The 15,330-nt window shown below is 34.7% G+C and overlaps 1 protein-coding gene across 3 annotated transcripts in view; it reads left to right on the top strand.

Annotated features, from left to right (window-relative positions):
- The window catches only part of HERC2 (HECT and RLD domain containing E3 ubiquitin protein ligase 2), a 221,591-nt gene that overhangs the window by 12,259 nt on the left and 194,002 nt on the right, over positions 1-15,330 (top strand). For all 3 annotated transcript variants that reach the window (XM_031959088.1, XM_031959089.1, XM_031959091.1), the window contains exon 3: positions 4,284-4,398. In XM_031959088.1, the coding sequence (XP_031814948.1) occupies positions 4,284-4,398 (115 nt within the window). The remainder of the gene's footprint in view (positions 1-4,283; positions 4,399-15,330) is intronic.

Genomic DNA, 15,330 nt, shown 5'->3' on the forward strand with positions numbered 1-15,330 from the left:
GAAGTCTGTGTGTTTCCTAAGTGGCAGGACAACAGTGTATTCATATGCCTGCTTTCTCACAGATATCACTTTACTTTTATCATTAACATCTTTATCTTTCTCCTAGTTCTGAGGTGGAATCAGAGTTGGTACAGTTCACTTTCCCTATTCATGGTCGGTAGATTTTCGTAGGCATTTTAAAAAGCACTTATTTACTTTTAACATTCATTTAAAAATGTTTTTGAGTTCAGAATTCTCTCTTTCCCTCCCACTTCTCTTCCACCTATTGTGAAGGCAAGAAATGTGATATCAGTTATACATGTGCAATCATGCAAAACATATTTCCTTGTTAGCCATGTTGGAAAAAATCCGAGAAAAATAGAGAAATTTTAAAAAATTATGCTTTGATCTATTCAGAGTCCAAAGAACTCTTTCTCTGAAGGTAGATAGCATTTTTCATAATAAATCCTTTGGTATTGTGTTGGATCATTTTATTGTTCAGAGTAGTTGATCAAAAGTCATTTTCAGTTTATCATTGTAAAATATTGTTCTGTTCACTTTACTTAGCATCACTAATGTCATTCTTTCCAGGTTTTTTTGAAACCATCCTTCTCGTTATACTAGTATTCCATCACATCACATTCCATCATATATCCCACAATTTATTCAGCCATTCTCTAATTGATGTTTATGCCCTCAGTTTCTAATATTTTGCTACCATGAAAAGGACTGTTATGAGAATTTTTGCACATCTAGGTCCTTTTTCCTTTTTTATGATCTCTTTGGAATATAGAGATACTTGTAATTGGTATTGCTGGATCAAAAGCTATGCACAATTTGCCATTTGAGTATAGTTCCTAATTATTCTCCACAATGATTGGGTCAGTTCACCATTCTAGCAGTGCACTTTTTTTTTTCTCAATAATATTTCATTTTTCCAAATACACATGAAGATAGTTTCCTACTTTAATTTTGTGAGATTTTGTGTCTGAAAAATTTCTCCCTCCTCCCCTTCCCCAAAATAGCAAGTAATCTGATATAGATTAAATATGTACAATCCTTTAAAACATATTCCCATATTTGTCATGTGGTACAAGAACAATTTTGATAATCATTTTTGAAGACATGCAACAACTCATTTTTGTAGGCATAGTTTAACAATTGTACAATATGGATATAAAAAGGATGACTGTTTTCTGGGAGAAGGGAGTCCTCTAATTACTATCAGGTGAGACATGAAGAAGGATATATATATATATATATATATATATATATATGCTTATCAAAAATCTTTATTATGGAGATATAGTGCAAAATATAAATTGTAGAGGAATTTTCTCTGGAAAATGAAGTTCTTTAGATATTCCTCTTTGCAGATGTCATTATGCTGGTTGCTCCAAAACACATTGTAGAGTCCATTAGAAATGGGTAACCTCTCAAAAGAGTTTGGTTAACTTTATGCTTTGAGGAAAAACTTTAAACCAAAACATGTTAATGCAGTGGATAGAGCCACCCATCCTGAAGTCAGGAGGATCTGAGTTCAAATTTGGCCTCAGACACTGAACACTTCCTAGCTATATAATCCTGGGCAAGTCATTTAACCCCTTAACCTCAATTGCCTCAGCAAAAAAAAAACCAAAAAAAAAAAAAAAAAAAAAACCCAAACCAAAAAACCAAACGTGTGGATGAAAAGTTCCTGTTGTCCAGATTATTACAAAAATTAAATTAGGAGTTTGTAGCTTGGAGGTCAGGGTTCCATGGATAGATTTCAGGGGCTTTTTATGAATTTGGATGGGAAAAATACATCTCTATTTTTTTTTACTAACTTCTAAAAATGTTTATTTCCCTTAATTAAGAATTAAGAAAATTCTATTTTGAGAAAAAATTTACTTATAGGCATTGTTATTTTGTCATGAGGTACATGACACACAAAAAAGTTAAAAGCCTTTGACTTAGGTGGATAACCTATGGAGTTTACTGTTTTTGAACTTAGACAAAATAAATGCACAATTGGTTGGACCCAGGATTAAAAAGGAAGAGAATGGATTAGATTCCTTTAAGAAAATTTCAGAAAGGCCTGGAGAGACTTACACTAACTGATGCTGAGTGAAATGAGCGGGGCCAGAAGATCATTATATACTTCAACAACAATACTATATGATGATCAATTCTGATGGACCTGGCCATCTTCAGCAATGGGATGAACCAAATCAGTTCCAATGGAGCAGTAATGAACTGAACCAGCTATGCCCAGCGAAAGAACTCTGGGAGATGACTAAGAACCATTACATTGAATTCCCAATCCCTATATTTTTGCTTGCCTACACTTTGGATTTCCTTCACAGGCTAATTGTACAATATTTCAGAGTCCGATTCTTTTTGTACAGCAAAATAATGGCTTTGGTCATGTATACTTATGGTGTATCTAATTTATACTTTAATGTATTTAACATCTACTGGTCATCCTGCCATCCTGGGAGGGGGTGGGGTGAAGGAGGGGAAAAATTAGAACAAAAAGTTTGGCAATTGTCAATGCTGTAAAATTACCCATCCATATAACTTGTAAATAAAAAGTTATTATTAAAAAAAAAAAAAAGAAAACACTTGGAAAAAAAAGAAAATTTCAAAGATTCTTTAAAAATTTAGACATAATACACTCTATAAAATTATTTAATGTATAATATTGTATTTATTGTATAAATGTATTGTATATACATATACATTGTATCTATTTTATATTCATTCATTTAAATATTGAACTTCTCCAGTACACATGAAATGAATTTAGAAAAATTCAGTTTTTACAACTTTTAAAGAAATATATTTGTTGTGGGAAATGTTTTGTCAGCTCAGTCAATATCCTGTTTTTCTAATTCTGAGGTATGTGCTATATTACATAAAATTGTGCTGTGAATTCAATATTTTGGCTGTGCATTTTAGCAGATTCTACAAAGTATAATTTTGTAAGTTTGAATTTTAAATTATGAACACAAAATTAAATCCCAACAAGTTATATCTCATGAAAATTCTATATGTTGATATGCTTCTGTAATTTTATGTTGCTATTTATAGAGGTAAAGATGCTTAAGGATACTAATTATCCTTTATTTTGAGGTGGCCCTGACTCAGATCCTTCCCCTCAATAATATAGGTTCGATATTGGAAGAAAATGAGACACTCTTAGGTCATCAGCAGTTACCAAAAGAGATTTAATTATCTAGAGAGGGAAAAGGATATTTAATAAGGAATAGCACTAAGGTTTGAATGAAGCTCCTTTGCTTGTGTTACCTACCAATTTGACTTACAAGACATTCCTATCTTTTTCCTAGTTCCATTTGCTCAACTCCTCAACTCCATGGCAGTGGGTATTCACTCAACTAACTATTCTGATAACTTAACATTTTGAGCCATTCAGTTCTCAAGAATTATTTTTTCAAGGAAAAACTATCCTAAAGTGCCTGGAGGATATGGTCTCTTCTACCATATGCCTGGAATATTAACTTGAATAAATAAATTATAGACCTGTTTTCAAGATCTTACACATTTTGAAGGGGAATATTCAGTTGAACGTAAAAAAAAGCATCAATGCAGTTCATCAACAATAAGTCTTACATAATAAAGTTAAATCAGTAAACTATGTGGAAAAAGGAAAATGAACCATCATGAGTTGATACCTTTTTAATAAAAAGGTATAAATAAGCAGTGCTATCATCTGTGTACTTTATGAAGAAAGTTTATAAAGAAAATTTAAGTTAGATCTTATGCCCGTTAGAAACTTTTATGGTAACTTGACATTAATAAGAATAAGCCTGAGCAAATACTAACAAATATGCAACTGAGTTTATACTGACCTATTCCAGGTTAGTTGTGTTATTTCATTCCTCTAATTTCCTATTTGAGTCATTCATCCATTTTTTATTAACAGACTTTAAATCTACTTGAAATTCTTCATTTCTTTTTATTTGATCATATGCCCTTCTGCAATATTCAGCTTTATTTTGTTATTTAGCTTAGCCCCAAATGGTTTTTCCTTCCTTTGTAGACCTTTAAGACTATTATAATTGCTTATACTTATTATGCCTTAACATTTTAACTAGATTATAATTTCTTGGATAGCATGTTTATAAAGAAAGAGTAATACTTCTCTCTGTTAAAGGAATAGCATCTTTCTTGAATGTAATATGTACTTACATGTTTGTTGAATAAAATATGGATGGAAAATTAGGCTTTTAAAAGGGTTACTAGTTAAGAATTAATAGATTAAAATCAATTATAATATACTTTTCTTTTTATTTGTTTGTTAGCTTGCTTTTACAAGAGATGGACTCTGTGGCCTATGGAATGAAATGGTCAAAGATGGAGAAATTGTATATCCTGGGACAGATGTAATACAGAATGGAGAACTACCTCCTCGAAAAGGTATTTCTAGAATTTTCTAGTTTGTACAGTCTTTTCCAGTGTATAAATTGTTTGTTCCTAACTTAGGTAGCATTTACTAGAAAATGAATATTTGTACTTAAATCTGGGTAGTTAGATTTTTTCATTTGTTCGTGACATGTTGAATACAGGTACCAAGTATAAAGCAATAGATAAATAGCATGATAATTAGAGAAGTATTTCCTGGGAAATGTTAACATTTTCTTTTTGAAAAATAATTTTTTTGCCTTTTTGGATCTTGGTGTAATGTATGTCATAACAGATTATATTTAAAATAATTTTTCCATTTCAAAAATGATTAAATATATGTTTTGAAGTTTTTCTTAAAACTATTCATGTCTTTTAATTTTGTTTGTATAGAAATGATAATTGATATCCCAACAATTAGGAGATATTTTCTGCGTTCTCTCTATGGAGTAGGAATGGGAATTGTCTCTGGTTTAATTTTATCTAGCCTTTAGGTCAGCACCAAGATGTGATTTCTTGTAGTTAAATCTAGAGGATTTAAAGTATAAAAGTAGGCTCTTATAGGCTAGAAGGGATTTCATCTAGTTTTCTCTTTTTACAAATAAAGAAAATGAGGGGTAGAGAGCTTGTTTTCAAAAGTCATTATCTTCAGCATGTTAAAAGTGAGCAAGATATTGTCTTTTGAAAATAGATAATTCTTTTTGTGAAATGAAATGCCACAACTTGTTATCTAGAATAGCAGGTTGAGAATGAGAAGATTTCAAAAATGTTAGTATTTCTAAATTTTCAATATGGATTTAAACACTTTTAGAAACAAATTCTATCACAGTCTAATTAGATTTAAAAAGGTATTTTTTTAATCAGAGTTTTGTCAAATACAGAGATTGTAACTTCTTCCCTCATTTTTTCTTCTTATTCTTTCTTGCTTGATGATAAAAAAGAACTAAATTGTTTGTTATATTTATTGAATAACATTTTGTATTCATTTTTCTTTAGTTTTAAAAAGTTTTAGATGTAATTAAATTAAGGTGCTTTTATTTATATGATCCGTGATTATATGACCATTTTATGGTATAAGGGGTACATGACCCCCTTATGTCATCGCCTCTTAATAGAACTTTAAGAAATAGTATTGGTGCATGACCTGTTTTTTTTTTTTAACCTACTCTATCCCCCCCAAAATTAAAACCAAAACCAAAAAAACTTGACTGATTAATTTGAAATTCTGAGACTATATTTTTTAAAAGTAGTATAATTTTTAATAGTAAGAAAAATATAAGTAATTAGGTATTATAACTAGAGTTTCTGGAAAATACCCAGAGTGTATTTTCTTTCCCCGGGGCACAATTAGTAATGATCCTTATGTAGATCTTCACACTTGGGTCTTCATTGTCTCTAAGTATGTATTCTTCTGTTGACTCCTTCAGAAATTTTTGTTAAATTTGAACATTTTTCTTGAGATGTATGAGCGTTTATTATGTTTTCACTTTCCCCTGAGATAAGTTTGTCATTTTCTTTCCTTTGAAATCACAAATGGAATATACTAGACCAATTCAGAGAATTGATGGGATTATATACATACACCACTTCATTTGTAGTAATTAAATGCTGTCCATTTTGTGGAAACATACCCAAAGAACACAACCTTGAACCACAGTGTTTAACTTTCAGTCAGTAGTTAGTGAGCATTTATTAAACTCCCATTATGTGCCCCTCATAAAGAAAAGAAGAAAAGAGACTTTGCCTTCATAGTTTTGTTTGCATATGCGTTTATGTATGCTTCACTAGTTATATATATGATAAATAAGTAACAGTTAACAAAAGGTACTAGAATTAAGAGAGATTGGGAAGGCTTACTTACCATAGAGGATGGGATTTTATCTGACATCTGAAGGAAGCCAGGAGGTGGACCTAAGGAGAGAGAGCATTCCAGGATGGGGGGGCAGCCAGAGAAAATTTCTGGAGCTGAGTGTCATCTTGGTAGAACAGTCAGTAAGCCCTTGTTACTGGAATAGAGAATTATATGAATGGAGAGTGGATGCAAGGTGTGAAAAGACTGGAAAGATGAAAGGAGAGGCTAGGTTATGATGAAGGGCTTTGGACAGCAAATGGAGGCATTTGTTTTGGATGTTAGAAGTGATATTTTGGATATGGGGGGGGGGTAGCTGGAACTTACTGATGGAGGAAGGGAGTTATGGTCTGAGAACTGGTGCTTTAGGAAATTCACTTTGGTGGTAGAATGGAGAATGACCTGAAGTGGTGATAAACAAACTTGTGGCAGGCTGACCAACTAGCAGGCTACTGTAATAGTGATGAGGGCTCGGGGCAGGATAGTAGAGGTATCAGAGAAGAAAAGGAGGCATGTGCAAGAGATATTTCAAAGCGGAACCCAACAGGTCTTGGAAATATTGGTTTGAATGGGGTGGGGGTGAGGGAGGATGAGAGGTACTAGGGAGAGTGGAGGACAAGATCTGTATTGTGAACTCAGGAGAGTTAGAGGCTGGTGGTATCTTAGATGATGATTAGGAAAGTTTGGGATTAGGGGGTGGTTTAGGGGAAAAAATAATGAGTTCAGTTTTGGACATTGTGAGTTTGAAATATCTATTGGATGTCTGAGATGCAAGATTGGAGGCCAGCAGAGAGGTTAGGACAGGAAAGATTAAATTTGAGATGGCAATTAAATCAGTGGGAGCTGATGAAAAATCACCAAGTGACGGAAGTATAGATGGGAGAAGAGAAGACAAGACATCTAGGACTGAACCTTTTTTAGACACATAGATTTAGAGGGTGTGATATGGTTAAAGATCTCATTAAGAAAATCGAGGAGTGGTAAGATAGACGCAAGAATTGGGAAAATTTATCCTGAAAATCTAAGAAAAAAAAGTATCAAGGAGAAGAGGGTGATTGACAGTGTCATTTGTAGCAGAGAGATGAAGAAGGGTGAATATTGAAAAGGTCATTGTGTTTGGCTATTAGGAGATGATTGGTAATTTGTAGCAAGAAGCAGTTTTATTTGAATGATGTCAAAAGTCAGATCTTAGGGAGTTAAGAAGGGAGTGAGAGGAGAGGAAGTAAAGGTACTGATTGTAGGTGGTTTTCTTAAGGTGCAAGCCACAAAAGGCAGAGGAGATAAAGGATGATAGCAGAGATGGAAGGCTCAAATGAGGGTTTTTTGAGGAGGGAGGAGACATGACCATTTTGTTGTCAATAGAGAGATAAATGAGAGCATGAAAATGATAGAGGGGACAGTCTGCTGAGGAAGATGGGACAGAATGGGATCTTTTGTACATGTCATGTATAGGGGGTGTACCTTGGTAAGAGGACCACTACTTTTTTTGAGACTGAGGTGGGGAGGAAATAGTAATATTTTAGAGACGTCCATAAAGGTGAGTATTGAGAAAGAAGACTATTAGATCTGCCAGTGATGAACAGAGCAGTTTCAAGAAGCTAGACTGTAGGGAGTTGAGAGTGAAAGGAGAGAAAGTATAATCAAGAGCCTAGAGGTCATAATGTGTACGAAGAGTAGATTAGTCTGGGAATGTTGAAGGAGAGGTAGAAAACCAACAGAAGATAATCAGATAATTTTAGATTTCCTGAACATGGAGCAGGGTCAAAGGCAGGGGTCCTCAAACTTTTTAAATAGGGAGCCAGTTCATTGTCCCTCAGACTGTTGGAGGGCCGGACTATAGTAAAAACAAAAACTTTGTTTTGTGGGCCTTTAAATAAAGAAACTTCATAGCCCTGGATGAGGGGGATAATCGTCCTCAGCTGCTGCATCTGGCCCACAGGCTGTAGTTTGAGGACCCCTGGTCAAAGATATAGTGATTTTTGTGTGTAACTGAGGTGGGTGGAGGAATAGGGGAAGGAAGTAGTTGAGAAACTGAGAGGTTAGGTTTTTTGAGTAGACTTTGTGTATGTTGTAGTCTCAGTGTGAGGGCAGGAGTTGGGGAGAAGAGAAAGATTGTAAGCTAGATACTGAATTCTTTGAGCAAGGAGTTTGATAGACAACAGTTACCAGGATGCTGATTGGTTGGAAAATATAGATTATATGGAATTAAGAGGAGGGTTTACTAAGTGATAGAATTAGGGAGAGAACATAAAAGTAGCAGTGGGGTGGGGGGTGAGGAGTATTGCAGTTCCTCCACCTCTACAAGTGAGTTAAGGACATGGAGTGAAGAGCCTATACTGAAAAGAATGACTGATGAGGCTGTGTTATCTAGGAAGCCAAATCTTAGTGGCTATCTGAAGATGAAAACAATGGGATAGGACAAGATTTAAGATTGAAATGAATTTGTTGCCTATGGAGCAGACATTCTGGAAAGCACAGTGGAATGGGTGGGTGATTTTGGTTGGGACTTTGGTGGATTGAAGGAAATAAAGAATGTTAGTGTGGTTAGGGAGTAGGGTTTGGATGATGACTTATAGGGGTTCAGATGTATAGCCTATGATTAGGTATGAGTATGTGAATCATTAATTGAAATTTTGCTTTTTCCCAGAAGAAGCTGAAGATGTCAGAAGCCTTGTGTAACATCAGGCAGGAGATGGAAGCTATGCTTGTTCTGTCTTTATTTCTCTGCCTTAAAGGGGCATGAGAAACAGCAAATAGAAGGTACCTATTCAGGAGGAAAGAGAGAGAGAAAGCCTCCACTGGAGGCTGGAGATCAGGCAGGAAGATAGCACAGCAGTAAAAACTGCACTTTTACTGACTTTAATAGCTGCTTTTTTAAGTGGACCATTTTCTATATTTGATGTTATTCTGCTTTTCTGGTTTTGTGATTTCTTACATTCATTATTAATCTGAACTATCTTTATCCTTTTAAAAAGCATTATCATCTCCTTTTTCTCAGCTGCAATTTATATCCCAGTTTTTTTTCTACATGAGTTCTGAGCTCATTATTGTTCTTTCTAGAGTTAGCAGAGTTTACTAATTTGAAGTGAGCCAGACATAGGATGATGTTAATAGAATTAAGAGATAGCAAAGGGGCCTGTGGACACCAAAGGACATAACTTGAGAACCTGGGATCTAAACTTGGACCAAGATGTCAATGAATTTGATGGAAAGATTATCACCCAGCTGTGTTGGGGTACTCATAAAACATTTCTGAGTAAGGAAGCCAAAATTTCATTATTAGGGAGTTATAGTTTAAACAAGAAAATAACTTTGGGGCCATGAATGGCTAGAAAATAAGTTTATAACAGTGTCAGACTCTTGGCCACTTATTGAATTTGGTGTTTTGACCCCTCTGCCATTCCTTTATAGCTCCATGTTTCTTCAATAGGGTACAATTCAAGTACCTTTTACTCTAATGGGTAGGATTCCAAGAAGTTTCAGGATGGAAATAATTTTTCATAGAATGTCATATGTGTTTGTCTCTGTCTCTTTCTCAAAATAACAAGAGTTTGAAAATATGGAAATATCTATGAATGTAGAAAGAAAAATATTTGGCATTAATAGCGTAGAGAGAGAAAACAATTCTTAGAGACCAGAGATAAGCCCTTCACTCTCACCATTGACCACCAAATACTGTCCTTTTGAATCATTTTATTTTTTTCAAGCAATTGGAGTTAAGTGACTTTCACAGGATCGCACTTGCTGAGGCCAGCTTTGATATCAGATCCTCCTGACTCCAGGGCCAGTGTTCTCTCCTCTGTGTCCCCTTGCTGCCTTTCCATTTGTTCTTTTGACCGGTATCCTACCTGTTATACCATAAATACATAGTTGTCTAAATATTTTCTGATTATAAAAGTCTGAAAAAAAATTCGTTTCATGCTACAAAAATGACTTGGTTGCTCTTTTTTGCTCTTTAGTAACTTTTCTGTCAGTCCTATACATAAGTAAATTACTTATATTAAAATTTGTCAAGATTTTCATTTCAAAAAGAGAAGTTTATTTTGAAAGATACTAAGGTTTTTTGAGCATAGATAACAATAGGGAACAACCCACTTCATATTGATTAGTTTAGCTGGTTTTTCTTGTAGAAACTTACCAGTTAGTCTTGTAGTTTGTCTTTAGTTTGTCTTGTAGTTTGAATCAACCTTTTGAATTTTTTAAATTATCTGGTGATGAACAAAACTAAACTAAAGAATTGATATACTAAAAAAATAATAAGTTGCAACAATATCAAGTGTTACATATTATTTCCCTAGTTTAGAATTTTTGATTTCAGCTATGTGAGTATTTCCTCTACTGATGACAATTTCAACTTCTTTTTGTCTTAGTACGGAGGGTTTAAAGAGCTGCTGTGGGCAATCAATCAATCAATAGATAGATAGATAATCAAATAAATGAATGAATGAATGAATTTATTTCCCCATGGAGGAGGGAAGGTGACAGACTTCTTGAACCATACCTTTTGATTTAAATTTTTTTTTTTTTGGCCTGTTTATTTTTACTTGTACTTAATTTGATCACAGTTTCATCTTCTGATACATGCTAAGATCTTCCAGCTTTTGAATTATTCCCACTTCTTTATTGGATGATAGGTTTTTGCCCTAACTTTCCTAAACCTGTCACCTTCTGACATAAAGATTGCTTGAGACTACAGATTCATTGAGAAGATATATCTAAATCTATCTGTGTCTCTGTGTATTATCATCCCTTCCTTTACACATAAACCTCTGGGGATGTTGGTCATAGATATATGAACACGTATATACATATGTTTTTAATAGCTTAAAATTATACTTAGACTTTTGAGACACCAAACACATACGATACAAAGTAATTTTGGGAGGAAAGGAACTTGGATCTAGGAGAGGGATTGAGCAAAAGATTCATATATAAAATATGTTTGAGCTGAGTTTTGAAATTAAAAAAATTTAAAAATTTAGTTTTTTATATGCATTTGTTTTTTCTCATCACTTCTTTCTTCCCATAACTCAGTTCAACATTTTAGAAAAATGAAAAAGAAAACCTTCATAAGAAAATCTACAGTGTAGCAAAACAAATTTCTGCATTGATTATGTCCAGAAATATATGTCTTTCTGCATTTTAAGTCCATTGCCTTTCTGGCAGGAAGTGGTGAGTAGCTTGTTCTAGCTTCAATCTTAAGTAATCGTAGTTTGCAACAAGGAATTCTAAAGGTGGAGACATAGTGATAATAATAGCATTGTATAGTGCTTTTTTTTGTGCCAGGTAATAAGCTTAAACAATTTATAATTATTTTAATTTCTCTGACCCTCGGAGATAGGTGCTGTTATTCTCATTTTATATATAGTTGAATAAATTGAGGCAAATTTAGGTAAAGCGACTTGTCCAGATTCACAGAGCTCCAAAATATCGGAGATAGGATTTGAATTTGGGTGTTCCTGATTCCAGGCCCATCTCTCCATCTTCTGTACTCTCCCTAGCTGTCTCTCTGAAATCACCTAACTTTTCTGGGCTTCTGTTTTCTCATCAGTATAATGGAGAATTTGGTAGATGAGCTCTAAAGTCCTTTCCTGCTTCAAAACTGTAATCCTCTCAATTGTTTAGCTTCTTTCTATTTCAGCTTGCTCAGCTGTGAAATGAGGCAGCGTAGTGCAGTGAAAAAAGGCTTTTGGAGTCAAAAGGGCCGAAGTCAAATTTTGCTTTTGTTACTTTCTATCAAATTGACTTTGGGTAGGTCAGATAACTTCTCTGGGCCTTATTTACCTTATTTGTAAAATGAGGCAATTGGCCTAAATAGCTCCTAAAGTTCCTTTGAACACAAAATCTATGATCTTACAAGTTCCTTGGCTAAATTTCCTTATCTCCATAAAAAGAAGAGGTTACAGTTAGGGTTTAAAATACCTTCTAGATATAAATTCTCTTGGCTTGTTTTATTTAAAATATCTTCTTTGTGGTGTGGTGAGAGGAGGGAAGCAAAGGAGAACATCTAAAGGTATTAATGACAGAGAAAATAGAAAAGAATACTGAAAGGCAGGAAAAATACATATTTGTAATCTTTGAGAAAAAAACCCTGATATTTGTATAATTTTAAGTGTCATTCATTTTATTCTATACACAATCTGCTTTGGAAATATAATTTTACCTTTTAAGTTCTCAGTAATGATGAAAGCCCACTGGTTTGTTTTCAGCTGTTATTATCATCTCTTCTGGAACCCTAACGGGCTAGAAGGGAAAGAAATTTGTTTCCCTCCCTGGTTCATGCTTAGCTGTTAAGCAGTGATAATTATCTTTTCTGCTGTTATGATAAGATACAGAAAGCAACAGGTGGAGAAATGGCATTTATGTTTAGTGGTTTCAATGTGCCTGAGTGTTTTTTCCCAGGTATGGAGAAGGGAATCAAGTAGAAGTTGAACTGAAGATCTTGTTGGGAAAGCCTTTAAGTGTTTATTTCCTATTCCCCAAATATGGAGTTTTATTCCCCATATCTGTACTACTGCAAAAGCTGTTGGAAGGCTTCCCTCTCTCCAGCAATATTTTGTGACCTCTCAAACTGAGCTCGTGTCATTTTTCTATAGGAAGCCTATCTGAGATGATTTTCTGCAGATACTAGCGTACCTGCCCCTAGAAGTTAATTTGAATATACTTTTATAATGAATTTTTTTTTTTTTTTGGTGTTAAATATTCTTTCTCCCAGTAGAATATTAGTTCTTTGAGGGCAGGAATTGTTTTATTTTTTTTGTATCCTCAGCATCCAAAACAGTGCCTAGTTGTTCAGTCATTTAAAAAATGTCTGACTCGTTGAGACCTCATTTGGATTTAGAGATACTGAAGTGATTTGCCATTTCCTTCTCCAGCTCATTTTGCAGATGAGGAAACTTAGGCAGACAGGATCAAATGACTTGGTCAGGATCACCACAGTTAGTAAATGTCTGAGGCTGGGTTTGAATTCAGGAAGATATATATCTTCTTAACTCCAGGCCTAGCATTCTATTTGCTGTTTCACCTAGTGGAAGATAGAAGTTGTAGCTAAATGAATTAATAACTCCTAACTTTGTTGGTAGAACTTGCTTTAATATGCATCCAAAGGCAACAAGAAGCATTACTTTATGTGACATTTGATTACCCTGTGTAGCTGTGATTTATAAAAGTATTTGTAAAAGGTTCATCATGAAAGTAACTGAAGCCTATGTGCCAACATTTATTGTACAGACTGAAAAAATAGAGAAATTCTACGAAGATCTTGACTAAGTACTTGTTCCAAATAGCATTACCCTATATTCTCAGTGACTTTAATGCAAAGTTAAACCCAGATATTTAGAATAGCAAAAATATGTGGAAAATATTTGTTCAGGAGTAAGGAATAAAAGGCCAAAGGCTTATAGATTGTAGCCAGAAGTCTCAGGAATACTTTTGTGAGAAAAAAGTTAGGGAAGTTGCTGAGGAAGATTATACTTGTCATCACCTTTGGAATCTGAACATTTGTTTTAGATATGGTTCCTTGAGGAGGTGAAAATGACATTAAACAAAAGAAAGATGGGAAAAGTAGCTTGTAGTCTGCTATCCTTTGATGTTCTTTAAACTCCCATTTTGTCACCTGGACCCATCTTATAACTTTGACTTGTGACAGTTTTATTTGACTATGGAAATTTACTATCTGGTTTGTTGACTCTTTTATTGCCATGTCTTGTTCCTCTCTGTGTTTTGATAAGTTGCCATCCTTATCCTGATTCTTGGCCTAAGGCTGTCTCTGTTGGGATGGTCTGAAGTTAGAATATTGGCTGATCCTTCACCTACCCTGCATCTAGAGATAAGCTCTACTTGTACCCTATCTCTCTCCTGATAGGTGGGGGAAAACTAGAGAAACTCCACTGAAATTCTAAGTTATTGGGGCAGTTGTTGTCAGTCTTTTATGTGTCTTACTTGTCCTTCACTGATGCCCAGAGATTAACTCTTCCATTTTACATGTATTGTTTAACATCTTGAGTGGAGGTGCTCCCTCTCCTTCTACCCCTCTGGGATAATTTTCTCTCTCTTCTCTTCCCTATTCTATCTTATAGATTTCACTGCTTGCCCTGCTGGCCATTGGTCCCTATTCACAGCATACTGCTAATAAATCTTCTAATAATGATTCTTGGAGTTGTTGCTTCCTGTTAGAATCTAACCAAATCTGGATCACTGATACCTCCCTTTTGCTTAGGACCTACTTACCAAAGCTGAGATTTAGTTGTCAAGTAGAACTAGTTCCATTTCTGTGGACAAGGTGGATGGGATGGGAAACCTTCCTACCCTGCTTTGTTTTCCATGGAGGATGAGGGCCAGATCATTATATCTTGTCCTTCAGTTGGAGAAGCCCCTTTCCTCCTAGATTCAGAAATCATTGACCAGGACTCTGCCAAGAATCTTTGCAGTTGTACCTAAACTCCATGCCTCAACAGTAAGGGAATCTTCTATTTCCAATGTTGGAAGTAGGACTCTTGGTAGCCTTTGTAGGATAGGACTTCCTGTCCTCACCAAGAAAGCAAGGGAGAGTTTAAATTCTGTGCCTTGGAGGAAGGGCTGAGAGTCTTGTACTGATTTTAAGTGGCAGGGATTCCCCCTCTTCTTCTGTGCTTTATATCTAGGAACTCTTGACCAGGACTAGAAACAGAGTCCTTGGGTCTTGATAGCTGTGCCCTGTGAGAAGGAACTTCTCTGTTATGATCAAAGTAAGGCTACACAACCGAGGGAGAATAAGTATATATTCAGGAAGAAAAAAAAATTGAACCTTATTTTTAAAAAAAAGATAACTGAGAAATCTTGATAATTATTTCCATCTATATAATACTATTATATGTGTGGAGGACATCAATTAATGTAGATATATGCAGGGAACAGGCAGGGTTTCACAAGTGGTATTCCATAGTACCTACACATCTTTACCATCACACAATTGTCTGAAAAATGTGTTTCTGAGTTCTCAGAGTGCTTATTGCTTGTTGACTATTAATATTAACCCCCCAACATTGATTTGGTCCATTTAAAAAACCTCTTCAAAGACTTCTCTTCAAAATGTTTCCCATGCATACATGAACATTATT

Source organism: Sarcophilus harrisii, chromosome 3 (assembly GCF_902635505.1).
Source record: "Sarcophilus harrisii chromosome 3, mSarHar1.11, whole genome shotgun sequence".
Classification (NCBI taxonomy): Eukaryota; Metazoa; Chordata; class Mammalia; order Dasyuromorphia; family Dasyuridae; genus Sarcophilus; species Sarcophilus harrisii.